Raw genomic sequence first — 16,249 nt, forward strand, 5'->3', positions numbered from 1 at the left:
TCTAACTGCGCTTCACACAGGGACAGACGCACACTGCATGTAGTTCCAGGTTTTATTGGACCAGCTACTGCAGCTCCTCTACACTGCATGCATATAGACAGCAATGTGTCTGCAGACAGATAAGGTTCCACCTCCGTAACAGATTTACATAAAATCCCACTGCGGCACAAAGTCATTGTTCATCGTGAAAAGAAATATTTAGCAAAAGTTATAGGTCTGTTAAAAAAAAATAACTGAACAGCCAACCGTGGCCCTTGCGTGCTGTCAGTCTGTGGGCTCCCCGCACTTCTGCCTCTTTGAAGACGGCTCCTCTGGGCTATCTGAGGAAACAAAACACAACTTTAATTTCCAGCCCTATCGTAGGCAGCTCTGCGGTCAGTGGAGTCGGCGTAGCTACTTTGTAGCGGAGCAGCAAAGAAATCTCTAACTAGAGCTGACATCGCCTCAGCCACCCCAAGCCAAATGCTCAGGGAGACAAACGTCCGAAAATGCTGAAGTATGTTTTGGCTTTTCTGGAACTTTTAAATGGTTTTTCTATTGGTTTTTGGAGAACCAGTTTAGGGAGGCTTTTTGGAACAGGTAATTGGGCACTGGTAGCCCCCTAACCCCCCACACTGGTGAAATGCTCCTCAGCTCGGTCCTCGGGGAACCCCAGACTGTCCACATTTTTGCTCCCTCCCAGCTCACTGCACATCTGCACCAAGCAATCAAGAACACTGCATACCTGGTACAGGTGTGTTGGGAGCTCAGCGGGAGCAAAAACATGGACCGACTGTGGGTCTCCAAGGACCGGACTGGGAAACACTGATCTATAGGGCTATAGAGGCTCACCCTTGTCTACACTGTGGTTGGAGAAGAGCACCTCTCTGGGAAGGTGGAAGCTGATGCACATCATCTCCTTGTTGGGAGCCACATTGCGCACCATGTGCACAGAGCAGCGGCCTTCCATCCGCACACCCAGGCTGGCAGACGCCCTGTCCACCACATCCTGGCGGGGATCATCCTGCTTGGAGAAACCGTAGCAGTGCACCTGTGGAAGGGCCCTGGCTACCAGCTCCGGTTCTGAGTCTGAATCCAACAGGCCATGGAAGGCGTCCAGAAATTCCAGTGCCAGGGCCGGCAGGTTCATGACCACATGCACCTCCGCAGGGCCCTGCAGCAGAGAGGGCAGCGCCTCCCGCAGGGGGCCCCGGATGAAGGCCCGTCCGTCCATGTTGAAGGTGCGCACCTTGCCGTCCACCTTGTTGAGCCGGCAGTTGTGCAGCAGCCAGCGGTGGGATTCTGGGTTGAGGTCGTTGGCCAGAACGCTGCAGCCGCGCCTGGCCGCTGGGATGGCGAAGGGGCCCACACCCGCGAAGACATCCAGCACCACGTCGCCTGGCCTGAGGAGGTCCACCACCCGCTCGTGCTCAGTGCTGAGCCGTGGGTTCCAGTACACTTGTGAGAAGTCAAACTCATATGACACACCATTTTCCCTCACCTGCCAGAGAGAGAGAGAGAGAAGCCCTCAATGAGTTTTGAGACCAGCGGGATGACACACGAAGCAGTATTTCACAGCTGGGTTAACTTAAGTGACACGTCATTATTGTCCACTAAGAGTTTAGATAAAGAGCATTCCTATTGGACAATCGTGATGGTAACAACCCCTGGTATCACAGACAGCCTATTAAACGAAAGATACAAATGAAAAAACAGGAGCATAAATCATACCTAGTGACTGTAGTATAGAGCAGGCTGCTGCCTGAAACACATGGGCCTTACAGAGCTTCAGATACTTTCCCACTGTGTATAATAACTGTTGACCATATATTACCGTTCACCTCACCTTGGTCACCATGTTGCCATCTCCTGCCAGAACCTCCATCTGGAAGTTGCGAAAGGTGGAATCGATGGTGTTGGTCTTGTTGACCACGCAGGTCACCCCCGAATTCTTGTCTATAAGGACCTGGCCTGGGACACGACATACACAATACCAGCGTGTGAAAAGCAGTACTCCTAATGAAATACACAAATTCTTCCTGTTGTATAACAAAGATGGCCGACATCAAGAAATGGCCTCATGATGTGATCTGTCCTTGTGAACATCTGTGACAAACACCTCTCGTTCCTATGGGTATATGTGCATCTGACGACCCTCACCGATGAGCTTCCTGTAGGGCAGCTGGTGCTCCCTCAGGTTTAGATGAGCGATGTGTCCCACGCGGCTGAACCCCGACGTGACATCTTGGCCCTCGGGCAGCACGGCCCGCAGCACCTCGTCGGCCTTCAGGTTCTCGTAGGTGATACGCAGCTCATGGTGCCCAATCTGCAGGGGGACCCCGAGGTCCCCTAGCGTCCGCTTCTCTGCCTCACTGAAGGAAGTGGGGGAGGAGACGCTGGCCGGGTCTAGAAGCAGCACCTTGTGGCTCTCATCGCCGGCAACTTCGAGAACCCTCTTCAAACCGGGTCTTTTCAAAGCCACCCTCTTCAGGTTCTTCACCGCCTTATGGAGGACATCCTTTTGGATACGCAGGGTGGGGACCTTCACTGTGTGGCCGAAGGCTTCTCTGTCCAAGCAGGTCATACCACGGACCTCTGGGGGAGGTCCATAGAGGTCTAGGATTTCGACGCTCTTCTGCTCAACCATGAGGAGGTGCGTGGGTGCAAAGTTCGCTAGTGCTGACCTTGGGACACCACAAAACGGTGACCGAGGCAGTGGCCGGAGAGTTACAAGGCTGGGAGCGCTCACGTTTTTAAGGCACCGGTAAATAAACCTATGGAAACAAGCAGAAGGATCCTCTCAGTACTGTGCAGCATTATGAAAGATACTGAACCGTCTGAATGTGTGCAGATAATCGGAAACATAATACAGCACCTGCAGCCGCTTGGCTTAACTAAGTCATTACCAATTATTGGCATATTCACTGAAAGAATTCCCACAGATGGGTTGAATACTAACTACCAAAATGACTACCTTGTTAAGCACAGCACCATAATATAATTAATTTGAACTAATATACATATGCATAAAATTGGGACAGAAAACAACACAGTCCTTTCCATTTAACCGGTAAAGATTTGAGAAATGTAAATAATCATATTGCAAACAATCTCTAACTGAAAGGTGAGTAAGTATGAACAAAAAGGCAGCGGTACGCTTTACAGGGCCCCTCGCGATGCTCTCCGTGAGATCATGAAATGATTATTCACTCTTTTCATAGATAGCATTGCTCTTGAAATACTTAGTGTTTGTAATTTTATAGTAAAACGTTTGACTATGGAAATTAGCGTGGCTACAGCAGGGTTGCCAACTCTGGTCAGCTGGCTGGAGTGAGATATTCAATTCCAGACAAGTAACAGTTTAATTACCTTGTAAATAGTCTGTAGGATTCGCAAACTACCCCAACGCTTTTGATGTATCTTATTTTAGGGTTTTAATGGAATAATAATGATTTGCCGTAAGATTTCTTGCGTGAAAGTGAGACTCTGAAAGCGTGTTACGCCAGCTGCGTTAGTTGGCAACCCTGGATACAGTTTAGTCGAATTCCACTCGTGAGCAATCCAAAATTACATATTTTACTAGCCCTCCCCCATAAACCGCAGCTAAGAAAAATGTCTATACTACCCAAATGAAATAACACTGGTCCCCCAAAATTATACTTTAATTAGCACTACGCTAAGAAAGTCGTGCTCTCACCTCCACATCACCGGGAATATGCGCACAGTTTATACGTCACCTCTATTTCCGACCGATGATGCCCATTGGCTAGAATTTTTTTTTGACGAAATTTAAAGTGGACGATTAAATCTGATTCTGAAGTGAACGACATATGAAATGTCATGTGACCGGTGAGTAGTAGTCAGCTGAGTAGTAATGTAAATATCGCTGGGGAAACAATTCGGTGAAATATGATCGTATAGCAGCTAATTCCTACTTTTGTTTTTGCTAAAGAAGAGGAATGCATCGCACTGAGCACTGCAACAACACGGTCCAATCGGCCGATGTGGTTCGAGTGATTCAGGAAGATGACAGCGAGAGTACGCCTTTATTGAGGAATGTAAGTTTACCCCCGTTTTAATTCAAACCGAAAACAATATCATTGACGGCAGTGGTAACAAACCGCGGACAGACAAGACATGGTCGAAATTAAGTATATGTATTCCCTCATAATTAAAGAGCATTTATATAGAAAGCGGCATAAACTGGCACTATAACTTCCAAATGTAGTCCCGGTGTTGTTGGGACGAAGTCCTATATACTCCATCCGGCATGGTCATGTGCCTCTCTTCTCACTTTTTCAGCATCCTGTTTTTCTCACTTATTGTATTTCCGTTTTTAAATCCTCTGAATAGAAAACCCGTGCACTGTACTGCTTTTTCTGTACAGAATTTTAGGTGAAATTTGATACATTCAGCACTGTAAAACGGGAGATCTTTATACATTTTAAATGACAGCACGAATTTGAAATGATTGTTTTTGCGTTTTAAAGTAAAATTCTTCATGCTGTGTGATACATGTCCAGAATTGACATCACCATTGCCGGTAGTATCATCACAGGTGCAGTAAGCAGATGAGCTAGATGCGGGGCCAGAACTGGCTGTTACATTTCAGCGCCACCTCTGTGTTTGGGTATCAGTTTTCAGTCTGTCTGTTCCCTCCGTGTGACTCCAAAACTGTGTTGCTAAACCATGCACTCTTAATGGACTGTGATGCATTAGTCTCCTGTCCTTTGACCTCCCGTGCTCCTCGAAACAACACTCTTCACTCCCCCAGGCCTCAGCAGAAGATTCATGGCATATCAGAGAAGAAGCAAAATTTAGGAAAGAGACTATGGGGTGAGAGCTCTTGGTGCAGTTAAGGACTGTTCGTTATGATAATCGTACTTCTTTGGGAGAAGAACTTTAATGTGAGAAGTATGAGCTGTGGGCTTGAAACCTGAAAATTGTGGTTTAGCTTTTTGCTTATCTGCATTGTGGTTAATGAATTATGAAAGCGAGCAGAGGTGGATAGTTCAGGTCCAGAAAGTTACAAATCCAGACCAAGGTTTTCTTTCAACCAACCAACTGAGTACTCTGTGACTGTGATTTTTCATGCTCTACTGGTTGGTTGAAACAAAACCTTGGTCTGGATTTGTACTTTCTGGACCTGAACTATCTACCTATGGTAGCGAATTAAGAGAGAATTGGAGTTCGGTTCTGTGTAGATCAGTGCTGAGGTGGCATACCCTCATCAGATGAAATGTGAGGTTGGCTGTAATGTATGTGCTCATGGAGCTGGTTCCACTGACTCAGGAACAGACAATGTCCACATCATCCTTCTTGACCCCTGGTCTTCTGCCCCAGTTGACCTAATCTCCACAACCTGATTGCACGTGGTTAGTGTGCTGTACTGTCCTCTTATGAAATTTATTCTGCTGACCCATGCAGTCCCTTTCTTGACTTGACAAGTGTGCCTATCCTCTTTATGAAAAATTTACATTGAAGAATGTGAAAGGGAGGTGCAGAGTGTTCATTCTTTTTAAAGATAAATCCTTTATTTGCCACTTGTACAAGTAAATAGGAATTCGTCTCTTCGCTTACCCCACCTTGCTCAGTCAACATGTGGCACCCCTGGAGCTGGGGGTTAAGGACCTCGCTCAAGGGCCCACACACATGTGACTGTTCTGCTGAGACTCAAACCAACAACCTTCCGATCACGGGCATGGAGATGCAGCCCGCTGAGCCACTCAGGCGCTCTTTTGTAAAGAAATTCTCGGGGCTAATAATCTGTGTGCAGATCCACGCCACCTGGCACACATTTTCTGCTCCAGTAAAATTAGATCATGTAGAATAACATACCAAGCCCCCCCCCCCCCCCCCCCCAACAATGGAGGGTTAACTTTTTGCTTGAAGTGCTTATCTAGCTCCACGGCTGAGGGGAGACTGGATGGTTAAGCAGACCCGGATCAGGTGGCCAGCTAATAAGAGCCCGAAGCCTGGTGATCCCTTGCCTGGGGTGGCCCTCAGCCGGCTGCTGCGGTGGGGCATGTGCTAGGCCCAGCCCGGATATCTCTTATTAGAGCGGGCCTGTGGAGCCCACCCCCTCTGCTCCCCCCAGCCCAGGCAGCTGTCCTGCAGGCAGGGCTCAAATCCCCTGCCTGTTTTCACATCAAGATCTATTTTCAGATTGTCCTCTGTCAGCAAAGTGCCTGTCCTCTGTTTAACAAGCCTGCAAAAGAAATGCAGCAGTTATTACACTTTTAATCCTCCTGGAAAAGGTGGAAAGGGTATATTACTAACTTAATTAGTTGTTGTCGATCCATGTTCTTCACTTGGTATGAATTGAGAGATTCATAAAATTTGTGAATTTTTGAGACATCATTTTTAAGAGAAATTTATGAGCATGTTCCACTGGAAAATGTAATAATAATAATAATTGATACTTTATTGATCCCGATGGGGAAATTCTCTTTACGCCTCTCCCAAGTTGCTGTCTGTCCGTGAGGGCAAGCTGGCTGTGAAGGGCAGCCACCTGTTGCGGCGCCCAGGGAGCCGGGGGCTAAGGGCCTCGATCAAGGAGCCGCAGACGTGCTGAGGCTGGGGCTCAAACCGGGAACCTTCTGATCACCGGCACAGAGGCTTAGCCCACTGAGCCTCACACTAAGTGTCGCACGCCAAGCGTGAGACCTGACATTTACAGTGTGTTTGCTGGACAGTGAGCTCTCCCTATTTTGTTCTCTACAGGGCCCCAGGACTGAGGCCGCTCCGGGGGCATCTTTCGGTTCCTCTGTCTTCAACCTGATGAATGCCATCATGGGCAGTGGCATCCTGGGTCTGGCCTACGCCATGGCTCACACGGGGATCCTGGGCTTCTGGTGAGCGCTGGTCCCGCTTCGCTCTGCTCCTGATTGTCTACCTGCTCGTCTGGTGTCCTCAACATTCCCATTGACATTTTTCCCCTCAGTATCTTGCTGGTGCTTGTCTCCAGTCTGGCTTCCTACTCCATTCACCTGCTCCTTAAGATGTGTGACCAGACACGTAAGTCCCACTGAACTGTCGTCTCTTGGAAAACACCTTTGCGGCTCCGCCTCTCAGTTTCTCCGCCCGCGAAAAGTTGACACCACCATTTCTTGTTACGTAGCAGATGCACCATTCTCCTCTCACCATAAAGCCTGTAATTGAATTGTAATGGGTGTGTCTATTTCGGACAGATATCTGGTAAGAAGGATTAAAAAAACACATTCTAGTGGTGATGGCCAATTGCTGCTTCATGAACCATTTGCTATATTTTTTGACCCCACTAGATGGCGCTCTTGATTTTCTTTGGGACATGTTTTGAGCCCTTTTATGAACAGAGAGCACCATCTAGTGCAGGGGTGGGCAGTCTTATCCACAATGGGCCAGTGTATATGCATGTTTTTGGGATAACCTTTAGGTCAGCTGTTCAAACCCAGGTGTGAGGACTCTTCAGCCCTGATCTAGTGGGATCAGCAAATACGGCAAATGGTTCATGAGACGTTATTTGGCCATTACTACATTCTAGGGATTCTAAAACTTTCTTTCAGCAGTTTGCATATTTGAAACATGCAAAGCTGAAGAAAATGAAATGCTAGTCCGGCATGAGCTCTTCTCCAGACGAGAACGTTCAGGTGGCAGCCGTGTGGTGCCGTGGTCACTGCCCCACCTGGTAGTTGGAAGGAGGCAGCACCGTCACAAAGCTCATGGACACAAAGCCCCTTTTTGTAGCTGCTGCCCCACCGGGTCTCCGAGCTCTTCCTGGGATTTTCTCTCAGCCCTCGCCAGTAATGCAAAGCAGACTGAGCGGCCTGCAGTGACATGCCAGGCTCCGTGTGTGTTCCCTCCCCCCCCCCCCCCCCACCCAGGGTCATGCCCGCCTTTTAATATCCTGACTGCAGCTTACCCCAGGACCTGCCTGTAGGTGCCAGAACCGGGCCCAGGGGTGCAGAGTGGTTTGGTGGAATGTGCAGCTAAAGGGGAAAATGTAATGAATGTGAATGTGCAGTGATTCAGTCATGGATATTTACCCGTGTCTGATTGGTCCAAGAGCAAAGCAGTTGCCTGATTGGCCCACGGTACGTCGCTGTCTTTCTCAGGTCTCACCTCCTATGAAGATCTCGGGTTCTGTGCCTTCCAGAAACCAGGCAGAGTAAGTACAGGTTTTCTAAGCCTGAACATTTAAACCATTACACCTCCAGAACAAAGTGAGAGAATGGTGGTGCTGAATTTCTTATAGAGAACCACATCTCTATGTTTTGGAGTGAAAATGTGTGTTTGTCTTTTTAGGTTCTGGTTGCAGCCACGATTCTGATCCAGAATGTTGGCGGTAAGGATAAATCGGTTTATATACTGTATGGTGTCCATTTAGGGCAATACGTATTTCACAGAATATTCTTCTTGCTTCCAGTATTTGATTTTTTTTTTTTTTAAAGAATTGTTTTATATTGATAATAGCAGAAACCTCTGCCAGTTCTGGTAGGTACCAACCCTTTGAGGTATTCCTCCCTACATGATTGACAGCCTTTCAGTTCAGTCAGTGATCAGTGCAGCCTAATTGAAATCTGACAGCCTTCTGGTGCGTGTGGGGATACAGAATTAGACCCTGCCCTTCCACCACCGCCCCCCTTCCCCAACTGTTCCTGGCAGACCGTTGAAAGAATCTGTACTAAGCTAGCAAAATTGGCTCGCTTAGAATAATAATTATTTTAGTGCAGTGATTAGTGATCAGTATTATAAATGCTCCGCTTGGCCACGCCTCCTTTGAAAGCCCCGCCCCCAAGTCCACCTGCCTGTCCCTGCAGGGATGCTCTTAATGACTCATTTATCTAAGTTTCCCCACCCTCCCATCCAGCTTAACTATCCAGCCCCAGGCCACTGGAATGGTCATGTAGCGCCCCCCACTAGTATAGAGGTGGGGGCATTCTTTACTGCCCCCCCCCCCCCCCAGTGAGACTCTGCCCTAACCTGACCCGCTTTGTCATGGGCAGTTAAGGCATGTCGATTAAAGGCTCATCAGCTCTGCCGATAGCTAAGAGCTTCAGTTGGCCCTAATAACGGCCCAGTCCCTGGTCGGCCCTCCATTAAAGTGGTTTGACTGGTTTTAATAGCTGTCGGAGTGAGTCTCTGAGGAGATTCTCATCCTGCCTGCTTTTTCCTCTGTCTTGACTGTCTTTTTATTTTTTTTTACATGCCTAGTGGATGTGTGTTGACTGACTAATATGTAAGTACTAAAGCCTGGCTGTGTCACTGTGTGTCCGTGTGCGCACGCCGCATCCAGATATTGCTCAGTTAGGTGTGACGCAGTGGATGGGTGCCACTCCACCCGCCATCTATGTTTGCCACCTTTCGTTCCCCGCAGTGAGCGATTAGCACTGCAGCAGTATAATGAAGCCAAGGAGGCACCGTGCTTGCAGTGTCACGGACGCGCCGCACTGCACCAGGACGCCAGTGTGCTGGTCTGCCTGTCTTTCTGCCTGCCTGCCTCTCTGCCATTGTTTTCTCTAATGACCTGCTTGGCCCAGAAGTCTAAGAGCCCCAAAGCCCCCATCTGATCAAGTTATGGGGGTGGGAGAGTGGAAAAACAGTCACACATATTCCAGTTTCCATAGTGGGGGAGGGAGGGGGGGGGGTTAAGCATTAGGGACTGGTTTTTATTATTATTTCCACTCTCCGTCTCCTGTGCGTGGCGATCGTGCAGATTCAGGCCTGGCTCCGGGTTCGAGGCCTGGATAATAAGCAGAGCGTGATGGCCTCCTGTAAAGTGCTGTGGTTGCCGTTCATTTTGACAACCATCATATTGTATTTTCCATATTGTATTTGACACTATCGGTACTTTGGTTGCAGTGTCGTGCGTGTGTGTGTGTGTGTGTGTGTGTGTGTGTGTGTACGTGTGGATGGTCTCTCATTTTCTCCTATAACGTGCATTTCTGACTGATCTCCCGCTCTCCCCTTCCCCTTCTCTCTCTCTCTTTCTCCTCACACGTCACAGCCATGTCCTCCTACCTGTTCATCATTAAATCTGAAGTTCCTGCTGCCGTCACCAGCTTCCTGACCCCGGGGACCTCTGAGTGAGTCACGCCAGTCCCTCAGACCCACTCTGTGCATTAAGATGGAGGGTCTCCTATAGCCCTCTATCCAGATGCCATCTGGATCAGACCTCACGTTCTTTCGCAAACGGCTCACTAAAAGCCAGGTGACCCCGTGACCCTGCAGCGCTGGGTCCCAGTGGCTCGAACTGCCGCCTTTCCTTGGGCCGTCGCAGATTCACCGCAAACCGTTTGAAGTTCATGGCGGGAATATCGCTGAAGCGGCAAACCTCGCGGTCCTCATCCTATGGACGGCGGCGGAAATCTGTGCCGGAGAGAAAAACATCGATCCGCCGTTGTCAGTGCAAAGTTCTCATTCATTATTGTCTTTTTTCTGGGAGGGTGGATTTCCTCCGAAGAAGCCCGTGGCCAAGAAAGATTCCAGGAACTTAATTCGCTCCCCGTTGCACTGGGTTAGTGAGAGACGTGGTGGCTGGGCCAGGCGTAGGGGGGGGGTTTATCCCACTCCGCACAGCTGCTCCGCGTTAGCCCCAAATCTCTTACACATGTCCTCCCAGTCAGGCTGATAGAGCCTCGTATCAGTTGTGCCACCCTAATTGCCGCTAACGACCACAGGAGCCGCAGAAGGCGGCTAATGAGCTACTCTGCATCTTTGGGCCGCCTCCCCCCCCCCCCCCGGCAGGGCGCGGCTGTGTTTATTGGCGGCTGAGGGGCAGTTTACTTCTGTGGTTTTTTTTTGTGGCGTAGAAGTGCTTCTGTTGTGGGGGGGGGGGTGCTTTGAATGATATTGTAGTGGTGGGGGGTAGCGGCACTGTGATAAAGAGGGTACCCTTTGAGTGCAGGGTGCAGTGTAAATCGGACCCAGGACCGGCCGCTCACAAGGAAAGTTGTGGATCCATTAGACCTCATCCTGCATGTGTTCACTGGCAGCAGAGATGCCTGGCCAGTCGGGATTCATTAGTAAAACTGTCAGCCATCGCCGTGACGGCAAACAGGCCTGGCTGAAAGTTCGAAATCCGGAGCAAGTTTGAGAAACAGCTGACCGGGCAGGAGCGAGGCCGGCGGGAATCCGTGCCAAACGTCTTGGATTGATTTATGTTAATCCCCTGAACTGAACGCACAGCCAGTATGCCCCACTCTGCATAGCCGCTGTTTGTGGGCCGGAGTCCGTGCCCACATGTGCACGCTGTGAAATATCCAGGATTTCACGCACTGTCAGAGTATCTACTGCACTCTCCGCACTGCATGGTGCCAACGGGGCGGGGCCTTCCTGTCTAGGTGCCGACGGAGGCCGTCGGGGGGGCTCAGTTCGTCTGGCTGCATCCAACGAGGCGGGTGGCTGTGTTTCCCCTAAGATTAGCTCTGCCTAAGGATGGGTCTCGCTGCCAGACAGGCTCTGTATTGATTCTATGTTTCTGTTTACTTCACTGGAGCCCATGACGGTGGGTAGCATAAAGTCATGGCTGGTTATTGTCCATTTTTTTCTCGCTCGGAGGCGGGATGGATGTTCATTGGCTGCACGTCCATTAGCTCGGTTGATGGATGATGTCAGGTTGGAGCTGGGATTGGTGCCGTCAGCTGGAATGGTATCTGCGGGCCCCGTTGTGGCACCATGCGGGGTGGGTGACTTTGTGGGCTGACGTCCCCGGAGCAGGTGCTGTCTCCGCGCGGGGGTGCGTGGGCCGGCCTCCCAGCTGGGTCCCGCATGCCTTCGCCGTGCGTCAGCGCGGGTAAATCAGCGCCTTTCTGGCATGTGTTCCCTGTGCTGGCGGAGAGGCTGCGGTTTGTGGGGGGATTATGTAACGCCACTGGATTGGGAGAGCAGAGACGAATCTGAAAGACGTGGGGGATTCGAGGCATTTCCCGGCACCCTGCGTGCCCTGGCGCCCCCCCTGTGTGTGGCGGCATTAGAGAGTCTGACTCTTCACCCCCCCCGCCCCCCCGCATCTCTCCTATGCCCAGTCATGCCTGGTACCTGGATGGGAGGGTCCTGCTGATCTTGGTCACCCTGTTTGTGGTGCTTCCTCTAGCCTTGCTGCCGAAAATCGGTGAGTGTCCAAGCTGTGCTTGCCGCCCCCACCACCCCCCCCCCACCCCACACCCCCCATCACATGAATTCAGGATTCCAGTCATCCATAGCTTGCATTTTGGCCACATTTACCCACATCTGGGTTCTGTACCCAAGCAATTCTTGTGAGGCAGCTTCCAAACCTTTGAGATCTGTGATTGGTTTGGCTCGTCCCCTATACCCCCACGTGTTTGGAGCCCTCTGTTCTGCCCCTGTGTGCCAACATTGTGGTTCTGCTCTCATCTCACGGCAGGATTCCTGGGCTACACCAGCGGCCTGGCCTTCTTCCTCATGGTCTTCTTCGCCATTGTGGTGGGTACGGCAGCCGTATGATGTCTCATCTTCGGTTTGTTGGCATGTGCATCTGATGACTGAACCCCCTCCCCACCCCACCCCACCCCCTTCCAGGTTGTAATAAAGAAATGGAGCATCCCCTGTCCCTTCCCTGGGAATGAGACTCTAAGCTCTTCACAGGTAATGCCTACCAGGGTCCTGATTGGTCACTAGTAGCAGTCACTTGCTTTCTTATAGGCCAGTGCTGGTCATGTGTGAGTCCCTGTGTGAACGCACACACACACAATTCTCACTGTCAGTTCTGGTTCCCCTCCAGACTGCAGCTTATGCTAAAGACAAATTAATTAGCAGTACCGCACTGCTGGCTGACTGTAAAAGGATCCTTTAACAATCTGCGTGCGGCTTGTGTCTTCCAGTTCTCAAATTCCTCTGCCTCCGACTGTGTACCCAAACTCTTCGTCATCTCCAGTAAGGTGGGTATCCACGGGCCGCTTTGGCAGCCGTGAGCCATGTGGGCACTCGGATGCTAATGAGCGTCGTTTGGCTCTGCCCTCCAGAGCGCTTATGCAGTGCCAACCCTGGCCTTCTCCTTCCTCTGCCACACCGCAGTCCTGCCCATCTACTCTGAGCTGCGCAGGTGTGTGTCTCCCCTGTACGGGCGGGATGGGGCCCGGCTGGTCCTGCCGGCTGGTCCTGCCGGCTGGTCCTCCCGGCTGGTCCTCCCGGCTGGTCCTGCCGGCTGGTCCCTCCCGGCTCACTGCCATCACTATCACCTCGAATTGCAGGCCCACCAAGAAGAGGATGCAGAACGTAGCCAACGTAGGGATCTCCCTGAGCCTCCTCGTCTACCTGATCTCCTCCCTGTTTGGTTACCTCACTTTTTACGGTAGGATCGGCCTCAGACACGACCCCTGGACACCTACTCATAATATAAAGCGATAACACTATTTTATACCCTAAACTAATAACAAATAACAAAAACAAAGAAAAGCATTTTGTAATACAAATGTCAGTTATTGCAAACACACTAGTTGGCAAAATTGAGGAAACACTTCCAATGTTTAGAGGTTGCAGAGTTTTTTTCAGCTATTACTCCAGTTTCTTATTTAATCTCCAATGTGTGATATTTGTAACATATTTTGCTGCCAATATTTGTGTATTCATTTTTAAAGTGTAATGCCAAAAACGCTTGATGTTTCCTCAATTTTGGCCACTAGTGTATCTAGGTAGATAGATGAATAAAAAAAAATTATAATAATTTTAAATATATATAATTATTTTTTTTAATCCAATAAATTAAAAATCTGATGCTTTCATCCAAAACTACTTGGAATAGAGGGAAGGGTGACAATTTACCTGGGTTTCCTGGATTTTACCTCACCATCTTTGCATTGTCAGCACGATGTTCCACATGCTTTTGGAGTCGTTCCCCTTCTTCTGCTATTGTTTTCCTCGCACCCTGTTGTGCTGTATCGAATACCCAGCACTGATGTTACAGCGTGTTGAAATAACACGCACGCTAATGATTACTGTACTATTTAAAAGGATAAAAGTGTAACAAACACGTAACATTCCGCTGTGTGGCAGTGCCAAGGTCCTGCTGTTGCTGGACACGTGATCCTTGGCTGCCTTTCGCTCACCGAGCCTCTTGGTACCGCCCCGCAGAGCACGTGGAGTCTGAGCTTCTGCTGGGCTACAACGCCTTCCTGCCGCGCGACGCGCTGATCATGTCCGTGCGCCTGGGAATCCTGCTAGCCGTGCTGCTAACCGTACCTCTCATCCACTTCCCCGTGAGTCGAACCTGAGGCCGGTGCACCGCCGGCTGGCCTCCGCATGCACTGCGATGCGGTCCGTGTTCACATGCCGATCAGCATCGTGTGACAGCAAAGCCTGCTGAGACTGATCGCAGGAGGACTGAGCGTCTCGCCTCTTTGCTGAGATTCGAAGCTGATTGGTGAAATCGACTGTCCGTCACCCTGTCACTGAATGTCAGCCAGTCCCCACTCTTCCCTGGGCCTCCATCGCCACATTAGCCGTCACCCATTGGCCTGTCATGTCCAAACACATGTTGCAAAGCCGGTTTTCATTTTCCTCCGGCGCGGCTTTGTCTTCGCTGGCAGATCCCCCTCCGCCCCCCCCCCCCCCAGCTGGACCTGGTTCTGCTTACTCAGCGGTTCTGGCTCCAGTCTCAACAGAGACCTTGCAGGGATTAAGGTTCATTTTGGGTTTGACTTGGTTTGGGTTGGTCTGGCCATCTGGCGTACTGGACATTTTCCCAGTGGGCCGATGGTTCTTTGGGCTGGAAACTGGTCCAGGGCAGATTTTGTTTTAATCCCAGTCCCCCACTTTCAAACAGCCATCATTTAGACCCCCCACCATAGAAAGGGTCAGGCATGTTGTGTACAGATACTGGGCCAGCCATTGTAACCCATCTCGTCCTTCAGACCCGAAAGGCACTGAGGATGCTGGTCCTGGGCGAGCAGGCCTTCTCATGGCTCAGCCACGTCTTACTGACCATCCTGCTGCTGGTGCTGGTTCTGCTGTTGGCCATCTTTGTTCCGGACATCAGGAACGTGTTCGGGGTGGTGGGTGAGTGGCTGCGGAGACGCCGCTTCTGCTTTGCTCCGATCGTCGCGTGACGGTGGCCTTCCCCTGTTCCTCAGGCTCCACCACATCCACGTGTCTGCTGTTCGTGTACCCCGGCCTCTTATACCTCCGGATCAGCACCGAGCCGCTCAAGTCCCTGCAGTCCATAGGTGTATGTTTGTCAGCCGGAACAGCTGTAAATTACTGGTAGATTTTAGCACTCATGGGAGTTTTACTTGCACAAAAATGTCCTGAGGGCAGAAGGAAAAATGATGTGTTCAGAGACATGACCGATCAGATTGTAAAGGAGGTGGTTCCAAGCAACCAGAGGAAGTGGGAACGACCAGTCAGGTATCTTGGTCCTGCCTCCTCTAGTTGCTTGGACCCACCTCCTCTGCAATCTGATTGGTTATATCTCTGACCCATTCATTTTAAAATCTGCCCTCAGGACATTTTTGTGTAAGAAATCTCCCTGCTAATATTGCTTTTAGGAGTTTTAGTCTATTTGTCTATTTTTGCTGGGGAATTATCAGTGACTCTCATTTTGATGTAATTAACTACACCCCAGCAAAACCAGACAACAGTAAAACAGGTGTGGAAAGTTAATGCTGAATAAACGGCCAGATGTACGCTGGCTCCTGGTTAATGCCAGCTCGCCTCCTTCTCCCCAGGCTCTCCTTCTGGTCATTGTTGGAACGCTGGTGGGCGTGCTCAGCTTCTCCATCATCGTCGTCACCTGGGCCCTAAACCCCTAAGTGGGCGGAACTTCTACTATGCTGGCACCATGGGGGGGGGGGGGGGGGCACTGCAACCACAGACGCTGGGAGCTGGCATGGCGGAAACGACCCAAGACACTCAGGAAATCACACCGAAGCAAAAAAGGGATTTCAGGACTGGTTTGACTGGTCAGGCAGCTGTCACATTCATAAGGTGCTGTTTGGGTGCTAATCAAGTCAAAGCTGGCATTTTGTGTCTTTTGTAGTCACTGTGATGATTTTGTTTGTCTTTCTTAAGGGCATCATATTTTAAAACCAAAGGTTTACCCAGACAATTGGGTGGTGAGTGCTGCAGGAAGTGAATGATGTGTTTTTAGATCAAACGTCTCCCAGGTGAGTCATCTGAGCGCAGGTAGAGTTTCGGCCGTGTGTCCGCTTTCCGGGCCTCTTGCGGGCTCACGTTACGACCTTCAGTACCCTCCGCGCAAACTCCCACTAGCCCTCTCCGGGACCGAACTGCCAAATGCAGCCATCTGTGCATTTCTACCTGCGAATGTGTCTGT

General features: G+C 50.3%; 2 protein-coding genes across 4 annotated transcripts; one reads left to right on the forward strand and one right to left on the reverse strand.

Moving 5' to 3' along the window:
* Positions 1 to 38: 38 nt before the first annotated feature.
* trmt5 (tRNA methyltransferase 5) lies at positions 39 to 3,776 on the reverse strand. Of its 3 annotated transcripts, none has more exons than XM_072699135.1 (5): positions 3,677 to 3,776; positions 2,140 to 2,753; positions 1,821 to 1,950; positions 832 to 1,475; positions 39 to 320 (listed from the first exon to the last, which is right to left on the reverse strand). In XM_072699135.1, the coding sequence occupies exons 1-5, from the start codon at positions 3,682 to 3,684 to the stop codon at positions 265 to 267; spliced, it is 1,452 nt and encodes a 483-aa protein (XP_072555236.1). In that variant the 5' UTR covers positions 3,685 to 3,776; the 3' UTR covers positions 39 to 264. The 3 variants fall into 3 exon arrangements, with proteins under 3 accessions (XP_072555236.1, XP_072555238.1, XP_072555237.1); XM_072699137.1 differs by lacking the exon at positions 3,677 to 3,776 and adding an exon at positions 3,605 to 3,656; XM_072699136.1 differs by lacking the exon at positions 3,677 to 3,776 and adding an exon at positions 3,349 to 3,574.
* slc38a6 (solute carrier family 38 member 6) lies at positions 3,768 to 15,767 on the forward strand. The gene is made up of 17 exons (XM_023825573.2): positions 3,768 to 3,828; positions 3,932 to 4,037; positions 6,703 to 6,833; positions 6,923 to 6,996; positions 8,073 to 8,125; positions 8,263 to 8,302; positions 9,965 to 10,043; positions 11,985 to 12,070; positions 12,344 to 12,402; positions 12,499 to 12,564; positions 12,801 to 12,857; positions 12,942 to 13,021; positions 13,170 to 13,270; positions 14,050 to 14,174; positions 14,829 to 14,973; positions 15,048 to 15,142; positions 15,642 to 15,767. Exons 1-17 carry the CDS (start codon positions 3,815 to 3,817, stop codon positions 15,723 to 15,725), a joined length of 1,395 nt encoding a protein of 464 aa, XP_023681341.1. The 5' UTR covers positions 3,768 to 3,814; the 3' UTR covers positions 15,726 to 15,767.
* The last annotated feature ends 482 nt before the right edge of the window (positions 15,768 to 16,249 follow it).

The sequence above is a fragment of the Paramormyrops kingsleyae genome, chromosome 14 (genome assembly GCF_048594095.1).
Source record: "Paramormyrops kingsleyae isolate MSU_618 chromosome 14, PKINGS_0.4, whole genome shotgun sequence".
NCBI classification, from domain to species: domain Eukaryota; kingdom Metazoa; phylum Chordata; class Actinopteri; order Osteoglossiformes; family Mormyridae; genus Paramormyrops; species Paramormyrops kingsleyae.

Coding starts and splice junctions, on each gene's coding strand:
- trmt5 (XM_072699135.1), bottom strand. Junction 1,951..2,139: donor GCCCTACAGGAAGCTCATCG/GTGAGGGTCGTC, acceptor GTCGTGTCCCAG/GCCAGGTCCTTATAGACAAG. Junction 1,476..1,820: donor AACATGGTGACCAAGGTGAG/GTGAACGGTAAT, acceptor CTGGCAGGTGAG/GGAAAATGGTGTGTCATATG.
- slc38a6 (XM_023825573.2), top strand. Junction 14,175..14,828: donor TACCTCTCATCCACTTCCCC/GTGAGTCGAACC, acceptor CTCGTCCTTCAG/ACCCGAAAGGCACTGAGGAT. Junction 14,974..15,047: donor GAACGTGTTCGGGGTGGTGG/GTGAGTGGCTGC, acceptor CCTGTTCCTCAG/GCTCCACCACATCCACGTGT.